Below are 12,966 nucleotides of genomic sequence, written 5' to 3' on the forward strand. Positions count from 1 at the left end.
TGAAATAGTTAAAAATGTTAATGGTTGAAATAGTGAACAACAGATGACTATGAAATAGTGAACAGATGATTATGAAATTATCATAAAGTGAAAATAAGAACTAATGGTAAACATAAATGGCAAGTAAATTAATATTATGCTACGTAGTTAAAATTGTTACATTATGCAACAGAATTTTAAACCTTGTTTCTTATGCACTGCTGGTTTTGTAAAATTTTTCAAAATGACCAAATTATTTGTTTTCTTCATTAGGTACTGCTGACAAAGCAATAAGCCGAGAAGAAGTGGTGATAAAGTCAGCTGAAGGTATTTTAGAAAAAATTCCACCAAAATTTGAAATAGATAAATTAAAGATTGGATTATCTGAACAACATATATCACCTATATCTGTTGTTTTTATTCAAGAGTTAAATAGATTTAATTTGTTAATAGGTCACATGAGAAGTTCACTAAATTTTTTAATTAAGGTTTGTATACATTAAAATTTAGGTATGTGAATAAAGACACATTATTTAATTAATATTAAATTGTGTTCCTGCTTTTTGTGATCAGTGTAAAGTTTATATGTTTATTTTGACAAGCTAAACCATTTTTTTTTATTGCTTTATGCCTTAATATGTCCCTTTATCACACTGCATATAGATTCCATTATATTCTGTTTTTTTGTGATTCAGTAAGTTCTCAAGTTTTAACTGCGATAGTTGCACTCTGCTAAATTTTGTGGTTTATTTTATCCAATTTAATTATGAATGAAACTCTGGTTGAAAGCGCTTGGCAAAATAAGTGATTGACAGTTGTCAACAGTAAATGTTATTTTATTAAAATACTGTCATGGAAACTGCCTGTACAAAACTACTGCTCTGAAGATGTTGCTGTTTGTGTTTGGAGGATAACAGGATATGTATGGATTCTCTTTCAGCTGGTGATTCTATAATAAGCCCTCTAGGCAACTTCTGCTAAACTATGCATCTCATTCTAAGTCGAATATGGTGAAACTTTCTTACAGAGTAAGAAATATTATAAAAGATTTTGAATGTCATTATGATTATGGTGATGATATGTTACTGTTGATATGGCTGAAATTGACAAATTTTCAAATTTCTGAAATTGAATTTGATCTTCAGTTTCTATTCATTTTTTTGGAATGAGTTCTTTGCATTTCTACCTCAATTAACTTTTATTTTAATGTGCATATTTGCTCAAACATTAACTGTATGTATATGTGTACAGAGAAACTTGATTAGAAAATTTAAAATTGGCACAAAACACAAGCTGGTAAATAACTCACTGATTGAATCATAGGTTTTCACAGCCTAGAGCTGTGAAAGCCCAAAGCTTTGAGTCTGTCATGGAGTTATGCATTTGTTATTTCAAAAATTGTGATTCAGCTACTGTAACACGACATAAGTTTAAGCACAATTTTAATATATGAAGAAATGAGAAAGTCCCAACACATTAAGTGATTCCAAAGTAGGTAGGAAAGTTTGGATCGACTGCTTCTGCATTGCCAAAAAAGAGTACTGAACATCCACAAACAGTTTCACACCCTAGAAAATATGACGAGTCAGTTTTTTAAAAACTCTTTAAAGAGCACATTTTAATTATAAGTCATTTATCAGGTCCTTTTTCAATCCGTTATTTTATTATTTCTGCAAGCTAGTACTTTCGAAATATTATCTGTGTTTTACTACTGTTTCTTAATCTACTTCTCTTCAAATTTAATTTTTTTTTAAATTCGCTTATGGCTGCTTTGTTGTGGCCATTGGGAAAAAATAAGTGTACCTCTTTGTCCATACAAATAAAGAAATAAATAAAATAATAAAAACATTACAGTTGTTACTGTCACTTTATGAAATATAAAAGTTAATGTTGTTCAAAGAATAACCTAATTTAACTGATTTCTTATCAATCAACTTTGAAAATGTTATTCTGTTTGGAAGATTACCTTGGAAGATTACCTCCTTGAAGTACCAAAGAAACTTCTTAAACAAGTCATTTAACAAGTGAATAGAATGCTGTGAAAATGGTGTATTAGGAATTCAGCCCATGACCTGCTATTTTATATCTGCCAGTATACCTAAGAATACAAGTGAACCTCAAAAGCTGACTATTGTATTTTGTGCAATGTTTAAAATTTCTAAGAAATATTTTGTGTATAGAATTGATAAGTATGTTCTTTCAGTCTGGTCTACAACAAATCTGTCGGTTTAGGCAATATGGTTATTTCTCTCTATTTTGGCGATATGGTTATATGGTTAATTCAATTATGATTCCCTCTGTAGCACCCAAGATCATTACAACAACATGGCCAAGAAATTTTGTATGTTTCATGTTTATTTATTGTTGTTTATTTTTAGAGATCTTAAAACACTAAAACTTAATTTGATTTGATGTTGATATTCTTAATTAAATTTCTAAATGTATGTTCGTTTGGGTATGCAGTAATATTAGGAAGGTATTTAAGAGTTCTTTTATTCATAGTAATTTTGAAATAGTTGATTTTCATATTAAACTATTAAAAAAATATTATAATATACAATCTTATTTGCTATACTTTTGTCCATGACAGTCTGTAGTAATGCTCAAATGACATACATTATAATTCTTTCAGCTGCTTTTGTGACCATTTTCAGTGACTGGTGCTGCTGTTCTCATCCTTGTGTTATATTTGAAGTTTTAGCCATTATCAATGAAAGGTCTGAGCCACATCAACACAGAATCAGCATTTTCCAACCATTTCATTGATGCGAATCATAAATCTGCCATCATTAATTATAATTATATTCTACGTATATAAAAGGAACTACACCTCTTTATCTTATGTATCGATACTATTGAATGTCTTAAGACCATGCATCTGGATTCAGATATTTGATTAAAACTTTAAAGTTTTTGCCTTTTGACATATGGCAATTTGATGTTTTATGTTACATTTTTAATATTGTTTTTATTTTGGTTTTGTTTTGCATTTAACATACTGCATAGACATTTTACATCTGTTTTATTTTTAAGATAAATTTTAAATGTTAATTTTTAATTATTTACTCTAATTATTTTTTGTCTGGGCGCTGATAGTGACACCTCGTGCGCGCAGGAAAAAATTCAACTTACTTGAACCTTAACAAATACACAATAACACAACTATGTACTAAACCAACAAACACAATTCACAGTAAAAACCTGTTTAAACTTACATTCTAAATGTATATCTACCTAATTCTATAAAACTGATGGCAATAGTATTAACTGATGGCAAGATGAAAACAGCAGGACCAGCCACTGAAGCGAGACATACGCGTAATCTTAGCTTTAAAAAAGAGCCATCATGCTTTACTTTAAAAAATTCATCTTAGTTTGATTTAAAAAGTTGATAGGTTTAGACAGTTAGATAGGTTTAGAGCTGCTGAGGGTTACCTATGTTTAGCTGGCTTTCATTTAGCACATTTCTTTTCTGATTATGCATGCTTCATAAAATATTATTTGAAAATAGCTTAGAGAATGATGCTGATAGTAAGCTAGAAAGCATCAGAGGTAATGAACATATTACTGCAGAAATCATCAATGTAAGACAGTTACTATAAAGAAGTAGTACTTTGTGTTATGTATTAGGAGATTATAAAATAAGTTGTATATGTTATCTGTGATGCTCCTACATGCCTGATGAATAGCTACTGCATAATTAATCCCATCTTATTTAAGCATGGAAGACCTTGCTTACATATATTATTCTTTATCTATTTTAGATTTAAACTGGCAAATGAATTGATGCTGTTTTAGGCAATGATATTTAAACAAGCTTTTTAAATGACTAAAATTTGTCTGAATTTTAATCCAGTTATAGTCAATGATCAATTACGGTAGGAATACTTTACACTGTCATCAAACTCACAGTAATTTTATTAGTTACACATACGTATATATATTTGTATTGTTTGTGTGTGTTAATGATAAATAATTTTTATGTTATTTGTGTGCTTATTTTTTCTGACTGATGAATTAATCAAACTTTGCTTCATTTTTTTTTTGTTTATGAGAGCTTCCTTTACAACCCCAAATTATCTTCCTTCTATTGCATATAATTATAAAACTCAATTTTTTATTATTTATCTATTATTTGAATATTTGCATTACATTGTTAATCTGCAGTAAGGCACATATTTTTCATAAATTTTGGATAATAAAATGATCCTTTTTGGTTAAGATTTATAAAAAAATATGAATTTTTAGTAGCATCTACTGAGATGCTAAAGAAAAGATGTTACTGTGTAAAAAAAATGCAGTGAAATTGCAATAGAAAATATTTGACTTTGGTGAATGAGACTTTAACCGTTTATAATACATTGTAAAAGGTGTAGTTTTCAGTTTTCCAGAATCCAACTATTAAGCAAATCTTTGCAATCAGTTATTGTATTTTCTGTTTACTGTACACTATATTTAAAAAATCTGTTTTGTCCTATTTTGTCTTTTTTCAGCATTTCAGGTAGAGAATTCAATGTCATTCATGATTCTCTTGCAGTATTTTATTAATCTTATTTTTTAAGGTGTATAAGTTGATCAATAGTTCATACAACATTTTAAAAAACATAAATTTTGAAAATAGTTTAAACAGTCTACGTGTTTTCATTCTTGTGGATGTACTTCTCTTTTTTTTTTTAATTCATAAAGTTCTTTAAATGATAGTTTGTATACTGGTTGATGAGATCATCTAAGAGAATGTTTGTCTATTATCTATTCAACCAATGCTGGAATTTTAGAGAATTATTTCTTGTATTCTTTCTGTAATGTACACTTACTACTACATTGGGGTTAATTATTTATGTGTTGATTTTTGGAGTAGTTTTCTATGTATCATTTGGAGAAACAAAGTTTTACAGAATAATTTGAATTTTTAAGGTTTCAATGTGATGTGTAACATGTAATAACTTATTCATCTTTAGTTACATAACATTAGTAAGGAAAGTTTTGTTTGCCACTTTTAAAAGAATGAAATCTAAAAGATTGTTATAAATTATTCATGGATCATTCAATAATTATCACAAACAACTGTACAGCAAAAATGGTTTATTAAATAAATACAATTTTTTTGTCCACTTTTCCACATAATCCCCACCAACTTCTCTCCACTTGTCCCATCTTTTTATGAGTCTTCTTATCCTCTCAGCAAAGAATTCTTTACCTTGATCTCGAAGCCTGTTTTGTACTTTTTTGTTTACCTTCTTCATAGTCATTGATCTTGATGCTATACAAAGCTTCTTTCATCAAACCAAACAGATAGAAATCTGAAAGGCAAGGTCAGGGCTGTAAGGAGGATGAGGTAGGAGCTCCCAACCCATTTTGCCAATAGTTTACAGCATCAGTTATGCCGGCGTATGAGGTAGAGCGTTGTCTTAAAGAAGAAGCATGCCTTTCTTCTGCTATCTTGGACATTTCCTCTTCAACATGGGTTTGACTTTGATCTCAATCATGGCTGATTAGTATAGGCTGATAATAGTGCATTCCTCCACCAAATAATCACAGAAAATCACACCACTGGCACTCCAAAAGATGGTTAACATGACTTTACCAGCTGATGGTTGTGTTTTGATTTCTTATGGACAGCCGATTCAGGATGAATCCACTGCATGCTTTGATACTTGGACTCTGGCTGAAAATGATATATCCAAGTTTCTTTACAGGTTAAAATCCTGTCCAAAAATGCATCATCTTCATTATTGATATGATTTGAGTTCGGTACAAATGCAAAATCTCAGCTTTGTGATTAGTGGTAATCTCTCTGGGAACCCACCTAGCACAAGTCATAACAGTAGTTCAGTTTGTTTTGAATAATGGAATGAGTTGTGCTAACACTTTACTCACTGAATTGGTTTATATATGATAAAAAGGCAATTGCTTTTATATGGATTTGAATAGTAGATCATGCATACCCGGGGTTTTTTGGTGATCGAGTTTCAATTAACCACACACCTCAGGAACAGTGTACAAGACTGCACTTTATTTACAATCATACAAATCATCCTCTGAAGTAATACCTTACAGTGGTTCCAGAGGTTAAACAGAAAAAAAGAGGTGTATCAGCACTTACTCGACATTTTTCAGCAGTTTGTTCAACTTAAGTTGTCTGTCTTTTTCGATAAGTAAATCAATACAAGAATCTAATGCTGAGGTCAATACTGTTACCAGACATCCGAAGCAGTGCTTGTCGGTCAACGCTTTTGCAGCCATTTTAAAATTTTTCCACTCATGTGTAAAAACTCGCACAGTTCATGCAACTACTGCCATATTGTTTGTTCATGTGAGAGAATATTTCTGACGGTTGTACACTTTTCAAAAATAAAAATCAGGTCACAGAACGCTGTTCTTCAAAAGTACTTTCTTCAAGTGGACACACCATTGTAACTAAGACTTTATGTATACATAAGTATCAATTGAACAGCTGACTTAAGATTACCAACCAACACCTACAAAAGTTTCAGTTCCCTGTATTAAGAGTTTCCTTCACTAAAAATGTTTGTCTGTTTAATTATTGAATGACCTTCCTATTTTACAGCTGTCTGAATCAGCATTAATTCTCTTTAAAGAGAGAAATATATTGTTATTTTAAAACAGTTACGAATTTTCTGAAGAAGAAAATAGATAATAAATGATTCAATTCAGAAATAGATTATAGTTTGTGTTTATTTACAACATGAGAATAAATGATCTACCTATATTTACCTGTAAATTCTTTAACACTGCTTAGTTTAGTAAGTATCTTTCTTTTTATTTACTTTACAGGCATTACATGGAGAAATTGGTATGGATCTTGTTTTAGATGCTATTGCAACCAATCTTTATAATGGGCAGATTCCAAATGATTGGAGAATACTATGTCCTGAAACTCGTAAAAATCTTGGTGGATGGATGGGTCATTTTGAAAGAAGATTCGAGTTCTTTAAGAAATGGGTAAAGATATTTTTTTGAAAATAACTCTTTATTACTAGAAAAAAAAAAAATGTTTACATTACCTATTTCCTTTATTTAACAAAGTCTTGTTTGGTAAAATATTTTTCTAGTCTCAACCTGTATGGTTAATATTAAAATCAGTTACTTCTATTAATAAAAATATCAATAGAATTAACTTAGAAAAACAATGTCAGCTCTTAAATTATTGATTCATCTTATTTTACCTTTATTAAATTTAAATTGAATGTATGAATTAGCGTTGTGCTTTAAATTTAAACTAATGTATGTCTTTTGTGATGATTTGAATGAAATAGATAAATCATTTCAATTTATAAAAGCATTTTACTTCGACCTTAATTCCTTATCAAAATATGATTAATGCATTTTTATGTGCATTTTTGTTAATCATTTTTATGTACATTTTCAATTTTTTAACATTTTTCTCCTTTAATAAAGTTTTGTGGGTATGCTTTTATTTTATTTTTCTGATAACTAAAAAATAACTTTCATCACATGCTGAAACCTAACATGTGGAATTGTTCTTACTGATATTTACAGGACTATTTTATATTGTGTAGGTTCTTCATCAGCAGTGTTGTAAATGGTGCTGCTAATGATATAGTTTGTTTCATTGATGTAATTTAGAACAGTAAAAACAATATTATCAGCCTTTTTTTATGGTTTAACACAGTCTTTAAAAAATCAATGAATATCCCCAGACACAAGACCATTATACAAGAATGGTGCCAGTAGTGTGTCTAATTTTTTTTTTAATTAGTAAAAAAAAGAATAGTAGTTTTATAAGTTGCTAATTAAATTATCTTTTGTTTGGTTTTTTTTTCTCTAATTGCAGACATTTTTTTTTATGATAAATTTTTATACTTTTGGATCAGCTTGTTTTTTAATTTAAAATTATGATTAAACTACCTATTTTCTGTAATAATTATAAAATATTAACTTTTCTTACAATCTGTGCAATTAAAATTACTATAAAATATATTACAATTGAGATAAATAGATGCATTAAGTCTATATTTTAGGATTAAAATATCTTTAATTTAAATGTAATGTTTATAATAAATTTTGTGATAAGCCTATTGTTTTATGAAAAATAACTGCTTTATCTGAAAAGTGCAGTATAGGGCTAAATATAAATTGTGTTTCAGTGCACACACTCGAGCTGATGTGCAACATTTGGGTCAATGAAGAAGACCTCTTCACTGAGTAAAGTTTTTTCCACTGGGAAACTATTTCCACAGTAACTGTAGCATGGTATACTTGTTATTCTTGAAAAATAGTTGTGTTGTTTTCACGAGTGACATGTGACTCATGTCAGATTATCTAAAGTCATGACAGTTAATTACACAAGCTTTCCTAATATTTTTGGTAGTTTTATTAGTGGTGGTTGATTTGTATTATGTATTATTTTCTGTTGATACATTTTTTTTTTTAATATATATATATATATATATATATGTTTACGCCATTGCGTAAAGCAGTTTTTAAGTTAATTCAACTGGTTTGGTATTTGACTTGTTTTCATCTAAAATTTAACAGTATTTCGATGTAATGAATATTTTAATTATAAATAAGAAATTTTTTCATACACTGAAATTAATGCATTCCATTCAACATACATATGCTCAGTTGATTTTTATTTATGACCTTTGTATTGATTATTCAATTAAGATTTAATTCTGTATTATTTCATGTGTATAATGTTTAAAAAAAATAAAATAAAGAAGAAGAACTAAACGTAAACATGTTACATTCACTCGGCTCCTTTCGGATGCACTCAGCGCCTCACAATTTAGCGGCTCCTCACCGTTCACACAGCTCCTTTCGGATGGACTCGGCTTCTATCGACATCACTCAGCTCTTTACAGTTCACTCGACTCCACTTACCCTATATAAGCCGGCTCGCCTCTAGTGTCAGGTCACTTCTACTTCTTCGTTACTCTCAGCAGTCTCTCGTTGTGCGTCGTCTCTCTCTGGCCATCGTTTCTATCATCTCTGTGCATTCATATTCATCGCCTTTGTGCATTCATATTCGTCGGTTCAGTTGTTACAAACCAGCCAAATTCATCGAAGCAGGATCTTTCCAAATTGGTTATAACAAAGTGTTACCTCTGTATTTTCTGATACACCACTCTAGATTACGCCAAGGATAAACTGTATGTATATATGTGTACTTTAATTCACGAGTTCATTTTTACAAAATAATGTGTGATTAAGGCAAATTAAAATTATTCATTATTTATTATATTTATATAATAGTTGTGTTATTAGTAAAATTAGTGAAATACTCAATTAATTGTACATTATGATTTTGAAATTCAAGATTGGCTTAAAAAACCATTTCTTCATTCAAGCGTAGTCATGAAAGGTGGCTTAGATAAAGGTTGTGTTATTATTTTTCATGTGTGACATATTTTATATATTATTAATGATAACTATTATTAATAATATTCTGGTTGTTCATTAAAAGTCTTTGTTTAAAAGTCAGTTGCTAAGGGTAAATTACGTTTTTAATTGAAATGTTTTCAAATAGTGACTCTATCATTTAATTTAATTTAATTTGTTAAGTGCAGAGATTAATTCTTATTTATTCATGAACTCAATTTATATTACTTTTCTTAAATTAATCTAAAGAAAATAACTCCTGAAGTGAAGTTATGTTTTTGGACTCTTTGTAATTAATATTGTGATTTGTTCTAGTAATATTTATTGCTTTTGTATTCCATCTTGTAATTTTAATAACAATGTATTTAGTTCTTTGAACTGTTTTTAGACTCATATTTAATACAAAAGATTTTCAACATAATTAATTGAAAAATGTATATTTATGTATTTGTCATTTAATATTATTAACAAATATGTTGATTCAGCTGATATCCTTGTATAAATACTGTACAGGATTAAGTTAAGTTTATTTCGTAATTTCATTTAATTTTTTAAGGTTATGCTTTAAAGAAAAGGTTGAAAGTTTGTTTTTCATTCTGTTAAAAATAAAGCCCAATATTATTTTGGCAAAAACGAGGTATTTGTAATTTTATTTTTGTAACTTGCCCCAACAATATATATTTTGTGTAACACAAGGTTTCTGCAAGTGTAGCTAGCTCTATATTACTTATGATGCAGGTGATTGGTAAAGTTAACAAAAATCTTAAGTTTCTTTTAAATTCTTGTGCCATGTTATTCCTATGCTAAATTTTAATAAGCTGTTTAAAAGTCATAATATTTTATAATGAGATGATTATTGATGAGTTGAAGATTTCATTTTGATGAATAAAAGTCATTATACTTTAAAAATCATTACTGAACCTCATGATATTCTACAGAGTTTGTATTCTCCTATTTAAGTAAATTATTAGCAGGAATTTAATTTTGAATTATAATTTAGTTCAAAGTTTCTGAGATAGTTCAAATTCTTTTTGAAACAAGTATAATTCAGAAAAACTTTCTGTTCTGTTATATTTTCTTGTCTTCTTTCACATGAGGTAACCAAATTAAGGAAAATATTGTAATCAGTTTTTTTAAAAATAAATCAACACAAATCTTTTATAATGACAATATGAGATTGCTATGCCATTCTGAGTTTATATATACAAACTTTTAGATAATAATGAAAATAAAGATCTTGAACCCATATCTGTTAACAATCCAATGAATGAGTTAATCATGTTTAACTTTTTTATTTTCTGTGTAAATAAATCCATCTCTGAATCCATTTTTACTAGTTTTGGCATGATGTCTGTATATACATATGCATCTCATATAACTCAAAAATGATTAGCCGTAGAATGTTGAAATTTTGGATTTAGGACTGTTGAAACATCCAGTTGTGCACCTCCCCTTTTTATTCTAATCAACGAGCCCAAAATCCAAAAATTTGGATTTTGAACTTTTTCTTAACTGCAGTAGAGCAGTAAGTATTATTGAGAGCTTTTCAACAATGTTCATAGGTGGTACTTATTTTCATTGGTTTTTGAGTTATAGCCAAATAAAATTCTAATTAATGAAATATTTGGATCTTACAAGGGGAACTCACATCGGTTTGAATCAGACTTCATTTTCTTTTATTTTGTTTAGCTTTTTTTGTAATTTAAATATACTGATTTATTAATACTTTTTAACCTCTGATTGTAAAAAAAGTTTTATAGTAAATAATAATTTAATAATAACAATAAAAAAAATGGAAAAAATCAGAAGTTATTAGTGAAATAATATTTTATGTACTTTTCATTTTAAAAAAATGTGTGTATGTTATTCAATAGATGTGCAAGGAAGTCATGTGGTATCCACATCAGTTATTTTATATTATTAATGATTGTTTGAATTACAGTTTTACCAAGAGAAACCACCACTATCTATATGGTTGGCTGGCTTTCATCTGCCTGGAGCTTTTCTTACTGCTGTCATGCAAGTTTCTTGTAGAGAGAATCGATGGCCTCTTGACCGTTCATCAATGTTTACTGTGGTTACTAATTATCCTTATGAAGAAGATGTGGTTGCAAGGCCAAAAATTGTAAGTTTTATGTTAAGTATTTTACTATCTTGAATAATTAATAACTTTTACAGTTCCTTATTGTGAAATCTCACAGCAACCACCTCTACAAGATGATCACTTCTATAAAAGACCAGTATTTCTTGAAAATTAAATTACAGTACAGACAATGTTATTATTTTTCTCTAAGACGACCACTCCAAACCCAACAGAAACCATAAAATATTCAATGAAAGTGACTATTAATTTATTGTTTCTTTTTGGTATGAAACTTAATTTTCATCACAAATTTAATAACAGATTAGGAGAAAATTTAATTCTAGTAAAAAAACTTTCCAATCATTTACAAAAAAAAATTTAATTTAAAAAAAAATAAGACAAGAAATTGGATTTAAATTGTATAAAAAATTTACTGCTTATTCATTCATTTTTATAGTCACATACACCCATGATGCCCATAGCCTACTTGTAGAATGTACACTTCTAATGCTCACTTTTATTGTTACATAGGCAAACAAACTGACTTTGACAGACTTCAGATATGATTTTGTAACTATTGCATTCAGTTGAGCTGTAATCGTACATCTTGGTTTAGATTGATGTTTTCATGTGTTTTCTTTTCTAATTTTTAGTAAAATGTCAGAAAAAACAAAATAAAACCATTAAATTTAGAAGCATGGTTTAAAGTTATTGAGATGCTGACTGTGGTCTGTCATAAAGAAAATTAGTGGAAAAATACACTTGTGGTAAAACATAAATCCAAAAAATGTTAAAAGAAAAAGAAAGTTTAAAAAAATATAATTTAGAAATGGTAATGAAAATAAAAAAGGAAATTTTTCAACTGTAGAAATAATTGAATGATTTAACTTTGACTTTGTTTGAAGGTGCCCATGCATGAAAATTACCTATCAGCAGGAAACTTCTTCAAGTAAAAGCAGTAAGTTACGCACAACTTCAAATTGAGACATTTACTGGAAGCAGTGGTTAGTTGAAAAATAAAACTGCCGAAATAATATTGTTTTAAAAAAATCTGTGTGGTGAAAGTGAATCTGTCAGTGAAAACGTAGTGGCAAAGTGATTGCAACAGTTTATTTGTTAATAAAAGATTATGATTCCAAGGATTAACAACATTGACAAAGCAGGACTTTTTTATCCACCTTTACTGACTAAGCCATTGATGTTTATAGGTACAAATGAATATGGTATTAAAAAAGTAAAATAAGGAATGTGATGTTGTATGTCGGTGCTGTAGGAGAAAAAGAACCTTCATTAATAATAAACAATTTGCTGCGACCAAGATCTTGAACTGAAAGTAGAGTGGTCCAAACTGAAAGTAGAATGGTATGCAAATCTAAAGGCTTGGATGATAGAATTGCATTTTCATTAACTGGATTGAAAAATTCAATAAAAAAAAATAAAAAACTAGACAAAAAGTACTGCTAACTTTGGACAATGCCCAGTGTCATCTGAAATTGTCGTTAAGTAACCTTTATTTTTTTTTTTTACCTGCCAACGCT

At 28.8% G+C, this 12,966-nt stretch overlaps 1 protein-coding gene across 1 annotated transcript in view; it reads left to right on the forward strand.

Annotated features, from left to right (window-relative positions):
- The window catches only part of Dhc98D (Dynein heavy chain at 89D), a 392,049-nt gene that overhangs the window by 364,462 nt on the left and 14,621 nt on the right, over positions 1–12,966 (forward strand). Inside the window, exons 77-79 of the mRNA XM_075354119.1 lie at positions 253–467; positions 6,775–6,942; positions 11,288–11,470. Coding sequence (XP_075210234.1) covers positions 253–467; positions 6,775–6,942; positions 11,288–11,470 — 566 coding nt within the window. The remainder of the gene's footprint in view (positions 1–252; positions 468–6,774; positions 6,943–11,287; positions 11,471–12,966) is intronic.

This window comes from Lycorma delicatula, chromosome 1 (genome assembly GCF_047948215.1).
Source record: "Lycorma delicatula isolate Av1 chromosome 1, ASM4794821v1, whole genome shotgun sequence".
Classification (NCBI taxonomy): Eukaryota; Metazoa; Arthropoda; class Insecta; order Hemiptera; family Fulgoridae; genus Lycorma; species Lycorma delicatula.